The sequence below is a fragment of the Nothobranchius furzeri genome, chromosome 17, assembly GCF_043380555.1.
Source record: "Nothobranchius furzeri strain GRZ-AD chromosome 17, NfurGRZ-RIMD1, whole genome shotgun sequence".
Taxonomy (NCBI): Eukaryota; Metazoa; Chordata; class Actinopteri; order Cyprinodontiformes; family Nothobranchiidae; genus Nothobranchius; species Nothobranchius furzeri.
The window spans coordinates 20,908,505-20,930,698 of NC_091757.1; the positions used below are offsets into that span (position 1 = coordinate 20,908,505).

The window sequence follows — 22,194 nt, forward strand, 5'->3', positions numbered from 1 at the left end:
TCAATAACACAATAAAAAGTCCGACGTGTTGTGTAAAAACTGCTATTTTTAGCACATTTTAAGACCGACGTGTTGCTACCAGACGTACGGTGTGAGCTGAAACTGAGCGCTACAAACGAAAAAGTCGCAGAGTCCGCAGAATATATAGAAAAACAGGCTAAAATGCATTATCTTGTAGAGGCTCCGAGTCCGCTTGCAGAAGTGACATTTACAGGTGCTGCAGCATCGAGGATGTGGTGTTGTGGTAGGCTAAATCCGTTTTACTGAATTTATACTGGACTACGTTTTCCGTCTTACGACGTGAAAGATGGTCCCACAACTTTGACTTTTTCTGTCTTTTTCGCACTCCACCGGGGTTAAAGTTGTTAAGAGAAAGTTAAGTTATATTCGCTACTCGTGTGTGCATTCAGTCCAGTGGGCATGTGCGTCACTTATTTCGGTCCGGGTGAAACATGACCCCGGGCGATTGCAAAGCCATGAATTAATTAAATATGAATTAAACGAAGCCTCGAGGCAGAGAATTTGACTCGAGGATTTTTTGTACTCGAATTATTCGAGGTACTCGAGGAATCGTTTCAGCTCTAAAAAAGTGTCTGTGAAAGGCAGCAACGCTTCAAATCTCATGACACATCTGCGTGACCATCACCCACAACTCTACAGTCAACGCAAGGCAAGTTAACGTTAGCGTTTTAGCTAAAATGTGTGATCCGAGGATTTGGGTTGATGGAGAATGCAACGAGTTGCTATATAAAGTAGGGCTGCAACAACGAATCGATAAATTCGATGAAAATCGATTACTAAAAGCGTTGGCAACGAATTGCGTCATCGATTCGTTGTGTCGCACAACTCTTCCAGACCAGCGCAAGTCAGATCAGCGCGAGGGAGAGCCGCAGATCAGCGCGAGGGAGAGCTGGTACCGGCAGATCAGCGCGAGGGACAGCCGGCAGATCAGCGCGAGGGACAGCCGCAGATCAGCGCGAGGGACAGCCGGTACTGGCAGATCAGCGCGAGGGAGAGCCGGCAGATCAGCGCGAGGGACAGCCGGCAGATCAGCGCGAGGGACAGCCGGCAGATCAGCGCAAGGGACAGCCGGCAGATCAGCGCGAGGGAGAGCCGGCAGATCAGCGCGAGGGACAGCCGGCAGATCAGCGCAAGGGACAGCCGGCAGATCAGCGCGAGGGACAGCCGGCAGATCAGCGCGAGGGAGAGCCGGTACTGGCAGATCAGCGCGAGGGAGAGCCGGTACCGGCAGATCAGCGCGAGGGAGAGCCGGCAGATCAGCGCGAGGGAGAGCCGGCAGATCAGCGCGAGGGAGAGCCGGCAGATCAGCGCAAGGGACAGCCGGCAGATCAGCGCGAGGGACAGCCGGCAGATCAGCGCGAGGGAGAGCCGGTACCGGCAGATCAGCGCGAGGGAGAGCCGGCAGATCAGCGCGAGGGAGAGCCGGCAGATCAGCGCGAGGGAGAGCCGGTACCGGCAGATCAGCGCGAGGGAGAGCCGGCAGATCAGTGCGAGGGAGAGCTGGCAGATCAGTGCGAGGGAGAGCTGGCAGATCAGCGCGAGGGAGAGCCGGTACCGGCAGATCAGCGCGAGGGAGAGCCGGTACCGGCAGATCAGCGCGAGGGAGAGCTGGCAGATCAGCGCGAGTGAGAGCTGGTACCGGCAGATCAGCGCGAGTGAGAGCTGGTACCGGCAGATCAGCGCGAGGGAGAGCTGGCAGACTTGCGCTGCTGCGAACCGGTTCCGCCCAAGGCCGGATTAACTGGGCAATTGCCCAGGGCCCACGAACTCTAAAGGGCCCAGGGCACGAGCAAAATACTGTATCTATAATTTCCCACTTTATGAGGACTATGGTGACCGTACGTTCCGTTTTCCCCGGACATGTCCACTTTTCACTCTGTCCGGGCGTCCGGACTGCGGGTTCTTGTATTGACGAAAATGTCCGGCTTTTCATCCAGGAGCAGGGATCAAATTATGGGGGAGCTGTATATCCTACACATCAGGGGACCCGGAAAAAGTTTTCTATATTATATCATTTTTGGACTCTTTTGAGCAGAGAGCGGCACAGCGCGTTGTTGCGCAGCGATCCAGGCAGCTGCTTCCAGCGCATGGTCCATTCTCAAAGTGGCGCAACCAAAAAACTATAATTAGCACACGATCGTTCATGTCTGCACATGTTCTCTATTTTCTGTCTTATTTGTGCCTGAAGCGCGCTACTGCGGAGCTCATCACCTGTGCTGTGGTGATGTCACCTCACACAACATCGAAAACGCGCTCTGAGCTTTGCGGTCAGGAGATCCCTTTGATCTGCTCAAAAGTAGCTGATGAGGTGAAAAGGTAAGAATCCAGGCAACAGATTTTCTGGAGAGTTTAGAGGAGATGCAGGAAGAAGAGAGACAGACAGGACAGGAAATAGTTAAATAAAAAAAAGAAAACAAAGTGTTGAAAAGTAAAATGTAGGTAGATTTATCTCCATTACACGTTTTTACCAGTAAAAACATATTTATACATCTGATACAATTCAGATCACCTTCAAAACTCAGTCACACCCCCAGGGCCGTTTCAAGACATTTTGGGGGCCAAGGCAAAATGCTCCCCCCCCCAAATAACTGGTCTCCCCAGAAGCCTCTGTGTAATTCATACCCTCTCCAGTAGTGTTAGTTATGTAGTGTTTATAAAAGCCCCTCAGACATTACTGACATGTTCTAATATTATCAGATGAAAAACTAAATTATCAGACATGCTGTCTCATCTGCTGCTTTTCTAAACTTGCAAAAAGTAACAAAACCGTTTGAAAGCCACTATTTGTGGATTCTCTGTAAGTTTCCATGGAGTGTGTGACAACTTATTTTTTCATTGATCCTATCGTCTAATCTCACAGCTGAAACAAGCATCCTTAATAATCTGTGCACAGGAAGCTTACCGATGCTGTAGTAAAACAAAAGGTATAATAATTTATTATTAATAAAACCTTGTTGCAGCACTAAAGCAGAAAAATGAGATTTTGCAATAAATCTCCAAAATATTTACATATGAATTGTTTTAGAGCCCTTTTGTTGGCAGAATCTGATATTAATTTAGTTCTTACAAAAAATGGGTCCCAACGTGGTTTGTGTGGCGTTGCCATAGTGTGACGTCATAGGCACAGATACCCTGTCCTCTTGTTTGGAAATGGAAATATGGTCACCCTATTAAACAAACTGTCCACCCGGGCTTTTGCGCTGCACAGAGACGCTTTGCTGCCTATGACTTTGAACGTCAGTTGAGAGTCAGTCTCATGCAGACTGACCAATGAAGAGAGGGCCTCAAGTTAAGACCCTCTCCTCATTGGTCAGTCCACACGAGGTGGGTCAAAGGTTACTCTGGGCGGGTTACGTGTTGTCAGGCATTCAAGTATTGAGCATATTTACTGCATATTACAGTAAAATATTCTGTATGTGACCACATTATGGTGATCCTTGGGTCGTGATGATGGAGCCCTTGAATATTGTTGCCCAGGGTACAACAAAGTGTTAATCTGGCCCTGGTTCCGCCGTCACATTCCCGCAGAAACTGGTTGATCACACCGGGGCCAGACTACTAGCATGTGGTTTTACAACCACAATGTCCTCGGAAGCAAAAACGCTTTTAAAAGGGAGGGAGGAGTCCTAACTGTTGCTGCAGGCGTGTTGTGTGAGAGTGCAGTTATATGCTGGTTAATATATTTTTGGGTTCAGTTGCTTTCATGTGGCCTAATGTGAGTCTATTTGGGATCATTGGAATGATCAGCAGCATTTCTTGATGTGACTTTATGGCAGTTGCCCAGGGCATCATCGCAAGGAGGATGGCATTCATTTACTTTTGTTTTATTTGGTATTTTTTCAGTCAGTTTTGGAAATAGTGATCAATTTTGATTAATTCACAGCCTATGTTTAATTACATTTAAAAATTAGTTGTTTGACATCCCCAGTTATAATAAATGTCAACAGATGAGATTAAACAAAACAGATGACAATTGCCCTTAAGCTGTTTAACTTGGACCAAGCATTTTAGGTCACAGATAGATGTAGCTTATAGGGTCTCTGTCTATACACCTTAAAAGACAATTTAGGTGATGGCATGTTGTTTTTCTGCTATTGAACTGTTTTCTAATAATGTTGTGTTTAATAAAGTGAAGGAAGGAGAGAAATAACGTTTCCCTAGCAGTTTTTAAAAATTTCCCCATGTAATCCGATTAATCGATTAATCGTGTCGAGACCCCATCCGATTAATCGATTATCCAAATAATCGTTTGTTGCAGCCCTAATATAAAGCAGCCGCAGCGCCGCTACCTACATATAAACCGTGTCGCGGACACCCCCATGTTGAAATGACGCTATGCATTACGGGGCTCCCAGGGGCAGATAAGAGTTGATCTCTCTCCGAGAATAATTATGAATTTAACAACGATTACTGCCTGATTACATTTTCCCAAATCTGCAAAGCTCACTGGAAGGACACAAACCGAGGACAATATTTTCCTGATATAGGGTTTATTACTCAAGTAAGGGTAAAAAAGTATCTGATTAGAAGGCTACTTGAGTACTGAGTATCATCTGAACTAATATTTTTAAAATGATGACATCAAACAGACATAAAATAAGAAGTTATGGGCGAATATTGGTATTTTAAAGACTAAAGGGAAAAATGTAAACAAATAAACAACATAATTACAAAATAACACATTTTAGGCAAAATTTAGACACAAACTGAGGACAATATTTCCTGACATACAGGGTTTATTTAATTGTGTGAAAATGTAGCACGTTTAAAAAAATACCGCGATAATACCGAAAACCGTGGTAATTTTGGTCACAATAACCGTGAGGTTAAATTTTCGCACAGTGACAACCCTAATACAGACCATTTTAGATTAGGTTGCATTTCCTTTATTCCCAGATTATGTAGTTTGTAGCACTCATTATAATGTTGTAGAACATTTCTGGCCAATCCACGTGATTGGTATCGGTGAATGGTATCGGTGATCAGCATTCTTTGATATCGGTATCGGTGATCGGCAACAAAAAACCTGATCGGTGCATCCCTACTTCTGAGATCCCTGGACATGAGTGCAACAGAGATGGCAGGCTGTTGTTCAAGTATCCGTTCAAGCATAATCTGGGTACTATTCCACCGGGTGGAGACATCTTGGATGAGTTTGTGGGTAGGCAAAGCAAGTTGTTTCTTTTAGTCTTGTAGAATTTCTGCTGCCCTGACACTGTGGTGAAAAAAGCCAACCACTCTTGTCACCTTTTCCAGCAACCTTGCTACTTTGGCCAGATTTATATTGTGTGCAAAGCACATGAGGTGAGGAGTCATTTCTGCATCCACGCCAGCTAAAACCATGTTTGTGGCGTTAGTTACCAGGGCTGGCTCTTTTTCTAGAATCTTCCAGTCAGCACATGCCTGTTTCAGTAGAGCACCTACATTCTTCCCAGTGTGGGATCCTTTGAATGCCCGGGTCTGTAAGCCGTAAACATTTAACTCCCAATCCGGAGCGATGTGGTGGGCTTTGTAGGGCTGTAGCAACGCCTCGATGACGTCGACGGCTCGATTCTAAAAATTTGTCGACGTCAGATCCGGTAGTCGACGCACCGCGCCCACTTGTTGCATCCGCAGGAGTTTGTAAAAAGAAGAGGAATCTGCATGTTTTTCCTCTAGTTCGCCCTCTTCTCCGCCTTCACTAACATCTCCACCAAATACCGAAGACCCGGAATAATGTCCGGCCGCTACTAGATTCCTTTCCTGTTTTGACCGCCTTCGTCTCCCGGCAACGGACAACAACTTCCGGGGTCAGATGCGCTGCTCCGTCTCTACCGCAGATGTAGAAAATCACCGGGAGCGTTTCTTCCTTCATAAAGGAGCTTCTTTCAGACATTAGGAGAGCTGTTTTGGTGGTAGCAGTCTCTCCTCCGTGCTGGTCTGTTTGCTGCTGGGTGGTTTTGGTTTATTTAAACTTGGTAACTTGAACTTAACGTTGGTAAAGCTACTGTTAGCATCTTCGCTAACAGCTTCTTGCATTTGGATAAGCTGTTACGTTTTGGTTGAGAGTTGATCTTTTTTGTGGTGTAGATCTCCCTTTTATTACATTTAGAGTGTTGTGGGTTTTTGGTTTAGTTTAAAATATCACCTTTAGTTTGGTTTAACCACCCAGTTTAGAGTTTGAACCTTTGGAGATTCTTATTTTGGTCCAGAACCCTGTAATCTTTGCCCAGTGGGACATTCCTAGTTATTTGTACTTTTGTTTTAATTCCCCACAGGCAGAATTAGTTTTATTATTCCCAACCTGTGGATGGAAAGATTTATGTATTTTTGTAGTTGTAAATAAACCTGATCATCATTTTAACTTTTAAATCCCATTATTGTCCCTTCCTTTTTGCACACGAGCCAAACTCCCCAGGAAGAGTCGTAACACCACTCGCCTCACGCACATAAGTGACCAAAACAAAGCAGCATGGAGACACTCCATCTTCTACCACCTCTCAGGCAGCAGCCTGCACTCCCAAGTTCTACACGTCACCAGAACATAACCAACCGCAACACAATAAAAGCAGTGTTATACAAAATGGGAGGCCTGTAGTGTTTATTCTCTTACAGTAACAATTTATCAATTTTTTTGAGGAATTTATTAGAGATTTTTTGGTTTTTATTAACTGTGCAATAGAAAAATAATCATTAGATTAATTGTCTAAATAGTCATTAGAATAGTCGACTATTCGATAAAATAATCGTCAGAATAATCGTTTTAAAAATAATCGTTTACCCCCAGCCCTAGGGCTGTGATGGTCACATATGACTCAGTCGCACACGACGTCCAAGCATCAGTAGTTATTGCCACTCTTTCTGCTTTTGCCAGTTTTTCTTCAACTTGGCTCTTAACCTGGGCATACAGCGCTGGCATACACGTGTTGGTGAAATGATTTCGGGACGGTATCTTATATCTGGGCTCTAATGTATGAATCAAATCTTGAAATCCTTCCCACTCGACAATATTGTAAGGATATAATCCTTTGGCAATAAAACGTGTTATTGATGCCGTGATTTCCCTAGCGCGTGCTGAGTTTTGACCAAGTCGCTGGAAAAAAGTAGGAATGGCGTTCTCCGTCCTTGCCTGTTTGCCACTGGTTCCTGCACGCTTCTGCTCGGTGAACTCACTGTACTCTTCACCGTGTTTTCTCTTTGCATGCTGGTCTGGATTTGTAGTGCTCCCGGAGTAGGTCAACGAGGCTCTACACAGTTAACAAATAGCATGGCTTCTGTCGAGCCTCCCCTCCGTCTTATAAAACCCAAACATGGTCCACACCTTGGATTTTTGTTTTCCCAGTGCGTTGAAAATCTGTCTCGGTGTATTATCACCTCTTTAGCCCAGGCTAACGTTGTCGGTCTCCGCCTCCTCCATTTTTCGTGTTGTCATTTGAGCTAACAGCTAATCACTGGCAGCTATCGTGTTTAGCGGGGTAGCTGCTTCTTCTTTGGGTTTGCGGGGTAGTTTAAGCTCTCGCAATGTTTTAGCGATTCTGGAGCCTGGCCTACGTACGATGCCGCCAACCGACTCAAAATCTTGCGATATTCGATCGATGACTCTACAATCAATTCATCTATGAGTTCAGGGCTTTTCCCTATCGATTGATGAGGCTGCTACCGATGCACCCAAATATCTCACTTGTTTAACAGAATATCCGGTCGCATCGGTTTATCTCTCACAACCCTAGCTAATGCACATATCTCTCACATTGGAAAGATGGCAGTAAAAAAAATTTAGAAAAGGTGGGGAAAAATAAAAAAAATGACTAGAGGCATGCAGTACGTGACTAGAGGCGTGCAGGTTCACGTGCGCAAAACGAAAACAGCGGCTTTCTACATGGTGCATTCATGATGTAGGTGAATGCCGGTATGTAAATGACAAACTAGGCTTGGGCGCCACCTGGGTGGTAAGTCGTCAATTATTGATCGCCCGATGAGAAAATTTAGCGCCATTGGCGCTCGGGCACTTTAAAGGTCCACCCCTGAACATACAACATGGCAAAATAAATCATCAAATCTAGCGCAGAGAGGAGACAACCCATATAGTATTATAGGCAGTAATATAGGCAGAACCTGGATCTTTCCCTGAAAAATATCTAATCCCCCATAATTCGATCCCTGCTCCTGGATGAAAAACCGGACATTTTAATCAATGTAGGAAAACCCCTCGGACGGCCGCGGACAGAGAGTGAAAAGTGGACATGTCCGGGGGAAAGAGGACGTATGGTCACCCTAACATAAATAACGCTTAGCCTGGCGGGGGGAGGAAAACCTGGCACGCCGCCAGGCTAATGAGCACTGGGGAAAACCCTGCCAAGATCGTCAACACTCATCTATCTTAATGCTATTGAAACATGTAAACCAAAAAGCATTATATCCACTGCTACCTTTCTAATCTGAACTCAGTAACGTATGCTGTAACTTCACCTTGCCCTGCCTCCTCCTCCTTGCTGCCTGCCGGCTGTGATCACAAGCCACAACAGAGTAGTTCCCACTGCTTCTTTGGGAAACAGCGCAAAAAAAAAAAAACTTGGGATCTTGTAGGAGTGGCGCTGGGATTTCAGCCGTGGCGGGGCGCCACGTCAACACCTACAGTTGTGGTCAGAAGTTTACATACACTTGTAAAAAATATAATATAATGGCTCTACTGAGTGTCCCGTTATTTCTAAAACTCTGATTTTTCTCTGATAGAGTGATTGGAACAGATACTTCTTTGTCACAAAAAACATTCATGAAGTTTGGTTCTTTAATGTCTTTATTATGGGTTAACAGAGAAAAGTGATCACATTTGCTGGGTCACAAATATACATACAGCAACATGAACCTGCAATTTTGGTGACTTAGAAACGTGTCAGTGAACTGAGCTTCATAGCATGGCCTCTTAACTTCTTGTGAGTGATTATGAGTGACTACAGCTGGTGACTTCTCTTAGGCCAGGTAAATCGGGCTCATTGGATACAAACGCCCACAAACGCTACAATGGGAAAGTCAAAGGAGCTCAGCATGGATCTGAAAAAGCGAATTATTGACTTGAACAAGTCAGGAAAGTCACTTGGGGCCATTTCAAAGCAGCTGCAGGTCCCAAGAGCAACAGTGCAAACAGTTGTTTGTAAGTATAAGGTGCATGGCACTGTTTCATCACTGCCAAGATCAGGAAGAAAACGCAAGCTATCACCTGCTGCTGAGAGAAAATTGGTCAGGAGGGTAAAGAGTGAACCAAGAATCACCAAAAAGCAGATCTGCCTAGAATTAGAAGCTGCTGGAACACAGGTGTCATTGTCCACAGTCAAACGTGTTTTGCATCTCCGTGGACTGAGAGGCTGCCGTGCAAGAAGGAAGCCCTTGCTCCAAAAGCGGCACCTTAAGGCTCGACTGAAGTTTGCTGCTGATCACATGGACAAAGATAAGACCTTCTGGAGGAAAATTCTGTGGTCAGACGAAACAAAAATCGAGCTTTTTGGCCACAATGCCCAGCAATATGTTTGGAGGAGAAAAGGTGAGGCCTTTAACCCCAAGAACACCATGCCTACAGTCAAGCATGGTGGTGGGAATATTATGCTGTGGGGCTGTTTTGCTGCCAATGGAACTGGTGCTTTACAGAGAGTAAATGGGATAATGAAGAAGGAGGATTACCTTCACATTCTTCAACATAACCTAAAATCATCAGCACGAAGGTTGGGTCTTGGGCGCAGTTGGGTGTTCCAACAGGACAATGACCCCAAACACACATCAAAAGTGGTAAAGGAATGGCTAAATCAGGCTAGAATAAGGGTTTTAGAATGGCCTTCCCAAAATCCTGACTTAAACCCCATTGAAAACATGTGGACAGTGCTGAAGAAACAAGTCCATGTCAGAAAGCCATCAAATTTAACTGAACTTCACCAATTCTGTCAAGAGGAGTGGTCAAAGAATCAACCAGAAGCTTGACAGAAGCTTGTGGATTAGGGCTGTCGCGGTTGAGGAATTCCCCCTGCGGTGATTCAGGGTGGCTTAATATTGCGGTGTGCGATATTATTGCAGCTCTTTTTTTTATTGCAGTACTATCTAAACATAATGTTTACACATTTAAAAAAGGTTAAAAATTGCCGTGCCTTCTTTTATAACACTTTACTGAATGCAGATCAAAGGGCAGTAACAACACAGATCACAGTAACGTTTGTTTCTCCGACAGTCGGAGTCCGACTGAACTTAAAAACAACAAAATTCAGGAGAAGGTTAAACTTTTAAATGCAAATTTGGCTGCAGCATCTAACAAATAAGAAACAAGTCCCCATTTTGTTTAGTTGTTTAAAATCAAGCATAAAAAATGACATGTACCGGGCGCGCGCGCGGGGCGGGGGGTTGGGGCGCACTATCATTTCACTTTCACACACACACGAATGACGGTGATTTATAGCTCGGTCACGTCCTTGTTACCCACAAGCAAAACCAGCATGTTAACCATATACGGTTTGAGAGAGGATCTGAGAGGGGTGGCAACATTTCCAGCAACACTGAAAACCCTCTCGGACGGTGCGCTCGTTGCACTAACGCACACGTACTTGCGTGCGACTCTGGCGAGCAAAGGGAATCTCTCCCGGTTGTTGCTCCACCATGTCAGGGGGATTTCCTTAGGGTGGATGCATTCCTCCTGCAGGTAGCGAGTGAGCTCCAGCTCGGCTCAAACTCTCTTCGGGACGGTTGCAGAAGCAGTGCTTGTCCGGGACTTCAGCAGGTCTCCGAGCGTTTATTTATTTATTTATTTTTGCCGCTGGTGGCAGCTCTGTCTCGGCCGAGGACTCTGGCTGCGCAGCAGCTGACGTACTGAAAACCAAAGTGCTCCCAAAGGAGCGAAGTAACGTTTCGTTTTGATACCAGTGCAGCCATCCTTCTCAACATGCATCAATGAGTTGAATCAAGTTCAGTAATCGCGGTGGCCAATGATGCAGCGCGGTGGGCTTCTTCATATTGCGATATTTCATTTTTGCGGTTACCGCGACAGCCCTATTGTGGATGGCTACCAAAAGCGCCTAATTGAAGTGAAAATGGCTAAGGGACATGTAACCAAATATTAGCACTGCTGTATGTATATTTGTGACCCAGCAAACGTGATCACTTTTCTCTGTTAACCCATAATAAAGACATTAAAGAACCAAACTTCATGAATGTTTTTTGTGACAAAGAAGTATCTGTTCCAATCACTCTATCAGAGAAAAATCAGAGTTTTAGAAATAACGGGACACTCAGTAGAGCCATTATATTATATCTTTTACAAGTGTATGTAAACTTCTGACCACAACTGTATGTAAGGGAAACGCTGGTTGTGTGTTGTTTTTCTCTTTCTGCAGGTCTAGAAGCAGACTCTTGTTCATCACTGACTGTTTATTTTTGTGCCCCCCCCCCCCCCCCCGGTCTCTTCCTTTCTTTTTGACCTCTGTCCCCGTGTCTGGACGGAATTATAAAGCATCCAAAAAAAGAACAATAAAGTTTTAAGTAAGTATCAGGCGTGACAGTAAAGCAGAAGCGTTGATGCTCCACCTGAGAGTAAATCTGTAAGGCTTGTCACCAGCATTCAGACATCAATTCTGTTTGCTTCACAGCCAGACAGGACATGGGGAAAAAACCAGCACAGTGCAGATACAGCCACGTGTCCTCCACTGCTGCAGCACAGACCCCCCCCCCCCCCCCACACACACACACACACACAGTGTCTGTAAAGTTAGTTAAATAATGAACAGCGAAGCATAGAGGTCCCCCAGGTAGCGAAGACCAATGGCGAAGCTCAGGAGAGGAGTAGAGCAGACACAAGCACTTGAGGGTAGACACACGAAGATGGCGCCTGATGCAAAACAACAAACAAAAATAAACCTGGCACTGTGAGTACCTGCATGTACTGTGAAGTGAAGAAATGGATGCAATACACTACGTGTGCTGGAAAATGTGGTGCTAACAGAATAAAGTAATAAAACCCTATACTGCGTATGGGAGAAATCACTGCACTAAGTAAAATTTCTTTATCAAAATGAAGGTCAAAAATGGATGTAGCCCATAGAGGTAAATTAACAAAGTTAATCTTAAAGTAATCACTTAATTACTGTAGTAAAATTCTATAAAAAGATAGATATGTGAGTGTCAAAGAGCACTAAAAATGTTAATCAGTGAAGTTAGTAATCAACCTACAGGTGAATGTACCCACAACGAATTAAGATTAGTGAATAACTGAAGCATAAAAATTGAACTGAAATCAGTTATCAAAAGATTAAACTTCAAAAGTTATCAAAATCACTAGAAATTGAAAAATAAAGAAAAACTAAATTTGGATCGACATAACAGGTAGTGGAGTTAGTCACTTTGAACTGTTATGAACTTAAATCACATGATTATGAAAAAGCACAGCACAACCACAGCCAAGATCAACCAAGTCTGCATGATATGTTTAGACATGAAATTCATTCACGCACACACATACACTCAACAGGACTTACGTGACCTGAATCAGAGAACCCAGTGAGAGTGGACGGAAGTTTACCTCCCTTTTGGCACGTTTCGAGTTGGGTAGTCAGCTATATTGGTTGTAATAACATCCAAATGTGTGGAACCTTTGTGGGGTTTGATTTTGTTCTTGCGGACCCATAAATACAGGTGCTGGCCAGTAAATTAGAATATCATCAAAAGGTTGAAAATATTTCAGTAATTCCATTCAAAACGTGAAACTTGTACATTATATTCATGCAATGCACACAGACCAATGTATTTCCAATGTTCATTACATTTAAATTTGATATTCATAAGTGACAACTAATGAAAACTCCAAATTTGGTATCTCAAAAAATTAGAATATTCTGAAAAGGCTGAATATAGAAGACACCTGCTGCCACTCTAATCAGCTGATTTACTCAAAACACCTGCAAAGGCCTTTAAAAGGTCCCTCAGTCTTGTTTTGAAGGCACCACAATCATGGGGAAGACTTCTGACTTAACAGCTGTCCAAAAGACAATCATTGACACCTTGCACAAGGAGGGCAAGACACAAAAGGTGATTGCTAAAGAAGCTGGCTGTTCGCAGAGCTCTGTGTCCAAGCACATTAACAGACAGGCGAAGGGACGGAAAAAATGTGGTAGAAAAAAGTGTACAAGCTCTAGGGATAACCGCACCCTGCAGAGAATTGTGACGACAAACCCATTCAAAAATGTGGGGGAGATCCACAAAGAGTGGACTGCAGCTGGAGTCAGCGCTTCAAGAACCACCACGAGGAGACTCATGAAAGACATGGGATTCAGGTGTCGCATTCCGTGTGTCAAGCCACTCTTGAACATGAAACAGCGCAAGAAGCGTCTCGCCTGGGCCAAGGACAAAAAGGACTGGACTGATGCTGAGTGGTCCAAAGTTATGTTTTCTGATGAAAGCAAGTTCTGCATTTCCTTTGGAAATCAAGGACCCAGAGTCTGGAGGAAGAGCGGAGAAGCACAGAATCCACGTTGCATGAGGTCCAGTGTAAAGTTTCCACCGTCAGTGATGGTGTGGGGTGCCATGTCATCTGCCGGTGTTGGCCCACTCTGTTTCCTGAGGTCCAGGGTCAATGCAGCCGTCTACCAGGAAGTTTTAGAGCACTTCATGCTTCCTGCTGCTGACCAACTTTATGGGGATGCAGACTTCACCTTTCAACAGGACTTGGCACCTGCACACAGTGCCAAAACCACCAGCACCTGGTTCAAGGACCATGGTATCCCTGTCCTTGATTGGCCAGCAAACTCGCCTGACCTTAACCCCATAGAAAATCTATGGGGTATTGTGAAGCGGAGGATGCAGTACGCTAGACCCAACAATGCAGAGGAGCTGAAGACGACTATCAGAGCAACCTGGGCTCTCATAACACCTGAGCAGTGCCACAGACTGATCGAGTCCATGCCACGCCGCATTACTGCAGTTATTGAGGCAAAAGGAGCCCCGACTAAGTATTGAGTGCTATACATGCACATTCTTTTCATGTTCATTCTTTTCAGTTGGCCAACATTAGAGAAACAAACATTTTTTCATTGGCCTTTAGAATATTCTAATTTTCTGAGATACCAGATTTGATGTTTTCATTGGTTGTCACCTATAAATATCAAAATTAAACGTAATAAACATCGGAAATACATTGGTCTGTGTGCATTGCATGAATATAATGTACAAGTTTCACGTTTTGAATGGAATTACTGGAATATTTTCAACCTTTTGATGATATTCTAATTTACTGGCCAGCACCTGTAGATGGGATCTTTGTTGCGTTTGGTGATCCTGATCAGATACACGACCGGAGAGAGTGGTTTAGTTGTCAGGTATGGACCTGACCTTTCCTGCGAAGGGTTATTAACCAGTTTACCAGAGGTGACGTTTGTGTGACCAGAATTAGGAGCAAAATTTAGGTCAGAATGAGAGGCCCTCAGATCATGAGGAGTCATACTGCCCCCTGCTGGTTTCTTCAGACTTGTTTGTGGAAAAGAAAACACAGCATGCAGATTGTCTTAAGGCTCAGCAAAACCCGCTGAGCATGTTCTAACACAAAAGCCCTTAACCGCTTTCAGTTGGTCCAGAACTCTGCAGCGAGGCTCCTAACTGGAGCAAACAGAAGAGCACACATCACTCCTATTCTGATGTCTCTGCACTGGTTACCCGTTAACTTTAGAGTTCATTTTAGAGTCCTGACTAGAACTTTCAGGGCTCTACATGGTCAAGCTCCTCCCTATATTACTGAACTGTTAAAGCCTTTTGCTCCAACCCGAGCCCTCAGGTCTACCCACCAGAACCTTCTAGAAGTCCCAAAGACCAGATAGAAAAGTCGAGGTGATCGCTCCTTCCAGACTGTTGCACCCTGACTTTGGAATGATCTTCCTTTATCCTTACACAGCATTGACAGTCTGGACACTTTAAAAAAACAGCTGAAGACCCTTTTATTTAAAGCTGCTTTTACCTAAATCTTTTTTTTTCTTATTTTTAACTCTGTTAAATCTGTTGTTAATCTATTTCTGTCTTGAGGTCATTATGATTGTATAACTTTGTTTCGTTTTGTTTTGATCTATGTGAAGCACTTTGTGATACTATGTCTGTGATAAGTGCTATATAAATAAAATTTACTTACTAATTTGTATGCGCCAATAGAGGCTGAGGATCTCAGCATACGGGGGTGTAGATATTTGTAGGAGCTGAGAAAGAGGAGTAGGGCCAGGGCCTTTAATGTGGCTGACCCGTAGTCATTTGTAAATGACTGAACTTTATCTGCAGCCAATGAAACTGCTGGTTAACGGGGGTGATGTGACTTGAGATTTGAACCAGTCTGACTGACCTGATATCTGTTAACAGGATTCAGCCCTGTAACACATCCCTTGGCTTCCTGACCGGAGAAACGGCCGTGTGGTGCGACATCAGGATGAACCTGCAGCAGCCTGCTTCTCTCGTGCCCCCTGTCCACCCTGATGTACAGATGAAACCGCTACCCTTCTATGATGTGCTGGATGTTCTGATCAAGCCTTCCAGCCTAGGTCTGATTCTGTTTCCAGAAGGGTGATTTTGGTCCTATATGTTGGCTCTAACCACAGCAGCTTATTGGGTTATTGTGTGTGTGTGTGTGTGTGTGGGGGGGGGGGGGGGGGGGGTCTCATAACACCATTTATATTAGTTTCATCTAGACTAGAGCTGGGCTGGAATATAGATGGACGTTACCTACCCATATGCGCAGTAGCAACAGTTGCCCAGTTGATGGGGCAGCCTAATTTCTCCAGTTTCATTGATAGTATTATTCATTCCCTGCCATTATTTGTTATTGCTCATTTAAAACTGCAGTCTGAATTCTGAGAGCTGTCAGCAAGTACTAAGTGCTTACCGAGCAAGTATTAAATTAAAATAATAGGAATTACTTGCAAACACAAAGTATTTAAGTTTGGGACGTTGCTCCCGATCCGATTCCAAGTCGTTAAGAATCTGCCGAAACCGAGTCCCTATCCGATTCTTTATAAAGGCGTTAAGAAAAATGGAGAATACACTAGAGTTGTCCTTTAAGTTATTTTTAATCATTCATGTGTTTCTTCTTTATTTGTGTCGTTTCTTTATTGGTGTTGACATAAAACATCACTTGTTGAGGAAGTACATTATTATGAAACATGTTAATATTAAGAATATATATATGGGTAAATTAATTTACCAGATGTGTATTGGTGAAATTCTTCCAATACCATATGATATGTCATGATACAGGGGATGATGCCATGTGTATCACGATACAGGGGATGATGCAATACATATCACAATTCAGGGGACGATACGATATATCTCGATACAGTGGACAATACAATATATCTCGATACAGTGGACGATAGGATATATCATGCTACAGGGGACATGGGCTGGGCAAAATGATTATTTTTGTAATCGATTAATCTAGCGATTATTTTTTGATGCATCGATTAATCTAACGATTAATTTGTTAATTTGATTAGATTTTGATTAGATTAAGTTATAATTATTTGACTTGTATAGCAGTTTGATTATTACTAATTTATGTATCTCAATGAAATAAATGCAAATTTCTTCATTTGAACACATTTTAATAAAAAAAATTCAAAAATGAAGTTGTTGTAATAGTAGTACAATCTTATGTTAGAGATAACATTTAACAAAAAATTTAATGTTGTGCAAACTATTCATATAAATCAAGGAAAATTTATAACAAAAAATATATAAATAGCAGCAATGGCGTCTTTTAACAAACAAAATCTAACATTCACTTCGCTTTCTGCAAAAAAGTGTTGTTTGTTTTCAAAATAAAATCAATTTTGCCTTTTCTTTTGTTCTTCACAAGTAGTTATGCATTGTTGTTTTAATAAAAAAAATCCAAAATAAACTAGTTGTACAATCTTATTTTAGAGGTAGCATTTAACAAGAAATTAAATGTGCAAAACAACAAAAAATAAATAAAATATAAACCGCAGCAATGGCGTCTTTGAACAAAAAAAATAACATCCACTTTGCTCTTTTCAAAAAAAGGGCTCTTTAAAAAATAACATCCATTTTGCTGCCTTCTCTCTCTGTGTGTGTGTGTGTGCGCGCGTGCGTGCGTCCGTCCGTCCAATCATATTCATCACATGAAGCAGTTATGCATTGGTGGGCTTGCCCTTTTTTTGGTGACGATGTTTCCAGCAACAGAAAAAAGCCTTTCAGAGGGTGTTGGTGCGGCAGGTACAGCCAGATATGATTTGGCTCAAGTAGCCAGTGTGGGGAATCTTGTTGTATTATTCTTCCACCATGTAAGGGGGTCATTATCCCTTGGAATAGGTGCTTCCCCAAAGTACAACAGTACTTCTTTCCTCACTGTCTCATTTTCTCTATCCCCACCCTGGTCAATGTTTTCATTACAATCTTCCTCCTCAGAATCTGTACCCAACAACGTTTCCAACACAGACCTCTTCTTTGTTGGGGGACTTGCTGAGGCTTCCTGCCCCACAGTTGCCTGCTGAAGCTGTGATCTCTGCTCCCTTTTGAGGTCAAGTGCATCCTTCTGTACTCTTACTTGCAGTTTCAGAGCATCCTCTGGAGAAAGGAATTTCAGTTTACGAAAGCGTGGATCGAGGGCAGCAGCAATCAGTGACACATTTTTCCCATCTTCTTGAAATGCAGATACCTCTGGCTGCCACCTTGACATGATTTCCTCTTCTGCACTGTTCTGGAAAATGTTCACTGCAGCAGAATCAAAGGATTTGTTTTGAGTGGATTTCAGAAGACCCTTCAGCAGTGGGGGGAGAACAGAGGCTGTGACATAAGATTGTCCACTAAGAACATTAGTGGCTTGCTCACAAGGCTTGAGCACCTCCTTCATCTCACCCAGAAGAATCCACTGATCATTTTTCAGATCCAGGTACTGTTTCCCACGCGGTGTGACTTCTAGATCTGAAAGCGTCGCAACTACTGGCCATCTCTGTTCCAACAGACCTTCAATCATGTAGTATGAACAGTTCCACCTGACAGCTACATCCTGGATTAGTTTATGCTCAGCTGTACCCATCTGTTTTTGCTTCTCCTTAAGCTTGATGCTAGCTGGCTCACTTTTCCTGATGTGCTTTACGAGGCCCCGTGCAGCTGATAGTGCCTTATCAATCTTGGGGTCTTTCAGTGCATGGTTTACAACCAGTTGCAGTGTATGCCCAGCACACCGATAGGATACCACTCCAAACTTCTCTTCCAGGATGTGGAGAGCTGCAACCATGTTACTTGCAGTATCATGCACAATGGCAAGGACATTATGCAAGGAAATGTGGAATTTTTCTGCCACCTTCGCCACCCAGGAGGCAAGGTTTTCTGCAGTGTGGCGCTCTTCAACTGGGAGTGTTGTTAATTTGAAGGAGAGAAGATCCCAATTGTCATTAATGAAATGACAAGTTACTCCTAAGTAGGACTCTGTGACTAGACTTGTCCAAGCATCAGTGGTAAAGGAGATTTTGGATGAGGCCTTTTTTAGTTCGTTCCTCAGTTTCTCAACTGAAGTTTGATACTTTCTCTCCATCATGCTTGTAAAATGGCGCCTAGGTGGCAGAGTGTAACCTGGTTGAAAAGTGGTCAGCATTTCTTTGAATCCTTCACCCTCAAGTGGCCTCATGTCTTTCAGAATCATATGGGCCATTCCCATCTGTACCGGGTCGGGCCGGGTAGCGTAGGTTGTTTACATATCTGGGTGGCCTGGTATTTTTCCGGGCCAACCAAGGCTCTTTCTCAGCCCTCTTCTCGAGGGGGTCTGCTTCAGGCCGACCAGGGCCAACACACCCACTGCTGACAGCAAATTCACACCTTCCATTAGAGCAAGCCTCTGATTGGTGGGAAGAATCAGCCCACATGGGCTTAAGACAAGGATGTGTGGAATCAACCGGGCCAGGCTGGGGCCGACTGGGGCTACCCGGCCCGGGCCGACCCAGTACAGATGGGAATGGCCCAATAGATAGGACGCTCTCAGTAAGTAGAGCCACCTCCTGGGGGGTGCAGGGCGTTCTTTTCTGACAGTAGTCCTCCAGACTTTTCTGTTTGTTCCTGAAAACATAAATCACACAGACAACACACAGATAAATTAAAATAATTACAAAAATATTTATGTAGAAAGCATCAAAATAATAATTTGAAGATCTGTATTTCTGTGTTTTCTCAAAATATTTAATCTATAAGATTTGTTAAAAAAGAGGTTGTTAACACAAAATGCTGCACATTTTTTGTAGTCATTAGATGGTGCAACTTAGATCTATAAGATCAACCAGCTGGAGGAGCATGATTCAAACAGGACATAACTTGATAATCAAGAGTCCTTTGTCATTTTGCTTTTGCAAGAACTTCAACAATACTGTAATAATGTCCACGACGGCTACATTTAGCAGGTGGTACATTGTCTTTGTTAACATTTTTACTGCGGCTAATTAGCGCTCTCTCACATTATCAGCTCTCGCCGATTCTCATAATCAGCACGACTCATTTGGCCATCATGAGCCACAAATAAAAACCAGCAAAACGGATAACCGCTGCTGCTATATGTTACTACTAAGCAGCTTAAATGAGGGTTAGTGAGTTCCAGGGGTTGAGTGTTTATCTTTGTGTGTGAGTGGGTCTGCTTGTGTGTGTGAGTGAGTGCATGGCTACGTGGGGGCGTTTGGATGTTATAAAACAGCGTTAGTGAAAAAAAAGTTGAAAACTTACGGTGTTTTTTCGTTTGCAGAAGCTGCTCCTGGATGCCTTCGTTTGAGGTGCTGGTGCATAGCTGTCGTGCTTTTATGATAGGCCATTTCCATTTTACACAGCCGGCAAATGAGTGAATCGCTTCCCTTTCTGTTAAAATAGTCCCATACTTTTGAACTGCGAGTTCGGGTTGAGTGATTTAAGTCGACTGCCCCGCTCTTGTTGCCACTACTCGCCACTGCCATGTTTGTTTTTGAACGTGATGACGCATCGACGGAAATTATTTGCGTCGACGTATTTTACGTGTCGATGTAATCGATTACGTCGACGCGTCGTCCCAGCCCTACAGGGGACAATACGATGTATCACGATACAGGAGACAATACGATATATCACGATACATGGGACAATACGATATATCACAATACAGGAGACAATACGATATATCACAATACAGGAGACAATACGATATATCACGATACAGGAGACAATACGATATATCACAATACAGGAGACAATACGATATATCACGATACAGGAGACAATACGATATATCATGATACAGGAGACAATACGATATATCACAATACAGGAGACAATACGATATATCACAATACAGGAGACAATACGATATATCACGATACAGGAGACAATACGATATATCACGATACAGGAGACAATACGATATATCGTGATACAGGAGACAATACGATATATCATGATACAGGAGACAATACGATATATCACAATACAGGAGACAATACGATATATCACAATACAGGAGACAATACGATATATCACAATACAGGAGACAATACGATATATCACGATACAGGAGACAATACGATATATCATGATACAGGAGACAATACGATATATCATGATACAGGAGACAATACGATATATCACAATACAGGAGACAATACGATATATCACGATACAGGGGATGATAGGGTGTTATTATTAGCAATTATTTAGACCGGATTTATCGTAGGAATAAACAGTCCAAACTGATACGTAACATGTTTAACATGAGGTATCTGCAACATAATAGAGGGATTTACATTTCAGTGGTGGAAACAAAGCCCACTGCACACTGCTGCCAACTAGCGGTCGGAGTCTAAATTGCTCCAAAAGAAAAGAAAATACACAATTGTTTGTATGTAAAATCTTCCTACAATTATCAGCTTTTGAATATCGATGTAATATCACATGAAAAAAATATCACCGTATATTGCCATATCGACATTTTCTCACATCCCTATCATTTACCTTTTACTTTAAGAAACGTGTTGGAATTCAGAGTAAATTTAAAAGTAGCCTTGTTGCTCATATTTTAAATTAGAAATGCTAATTTTAATTACGTGATTGGGAATCGGGCTAGATCGCATGTTTTTGAAAGGATCGGAATCGGGAGAAATAAATCGGATTTACCCTTTTAAAACAACAAACATGACTTTTTAAATTCATCCTGAGAGAGATTTTCAAAATGAACAAAACATAGCTCAGTTTTAATTTCACTAAGTGCCTCTACATCATCAATATTTGTTTCTTGTATGAAAACACCACAGTAACATCAGGCAAGGACTCAGACACTGTGCTGCTTTTAGCAAGCCTGCTAACACAGAGCTAACGTGTCTTTTCAGCAGAACTAAGATATCTGCATCTTGGTAGTATTTTAAACCAGACAGCAAAGGCAGAGCTACAGACACTTGTAATGTGTGCAAACTGGGTTTTCAACATGCTGGACAGGACACAACTCCATGATTTGCTGCCTTCAAACAAGCTACTTTCACTGTCGGCTTTTCCCTTCGAGCGTCAAAAAAGCAGACCACTGGTCTCGTCCAGTGTGAAATTATGCTGCTATCTTAGCATTTTTGCTGTTCGTAGACTATTTCTTGGTTTCCTAAAGTATCCTGGTTTAGCTGAATTGCTGCTGTGAACCGAGCATGGTCAGTTTTTTTATGGTGGCGCATCAGTGTTGAACACAGCACTGCCTTTTCCACCTGGTTAAATGCCCAGCTTGCACACTTGTTTTTTGTTGGTTTAAAGGGGCATTATGGAAGTTTGACAGCCAAAACATGTATAGAAATAATACATTTCTTCTTAACACATTCTCCTGCAATTAGGGATGGGTACCTTTGACACTTGAATCGATCCGGTACTAATTCCCGGTACCTACGAATCGATACCGGTACTTAACGGTACCAATTTTCGATACTTTTGAGTGTTTATTATTTTAATTCTCTTTTATAATTAAATATATATTTTTCTCAATATATAACAATATTTGATAAATATCACGATAAATAACATTCAACTGTTTGTATTTTAACATCGTCCTTGTAGTTTTATAAGCTGATAATTAAACTGAAGCAAACATCTTTACTGTGAACTAAATTTACTGTGTATCTTCATTCCTTTTGCCGTCTTTTTTCATTTGATTTTTCCTACTGGGAAGTTAGAATTTCCAAGGAGAAAGTGAAC

General features: G+C 42.9%; 1 protein-coding gene across 3 annotated transcripts in view; it reads left to right on the top strand.

Annotated features, from left to right (window-relative positions):
• pias2 (protein inhibitor of activated STAT, 2) overlaps window positions 1–22,194 on the top strand; it is a 120,433-nt gene that overhangs the window by 14,354 nt on the left and 83,885 nt on the right. For all 3 annotated transcript variants that reach the window (XM_070546271.1, XM_070546273.1, XM_070546272.1), the window contains exon 2: window positions 15,364–15,542. In XM_070546271.1, coding sequence (XP_070402372.1) covers window positions 15,431–15,542 — 112 coding nt within the window. In that variant the 5' untranslated portion in view covers window positions 15,364–15,430. The remainder of the gene's footprint in view (window positions 1–15,363; window positions 15,543–22,194) is intronic.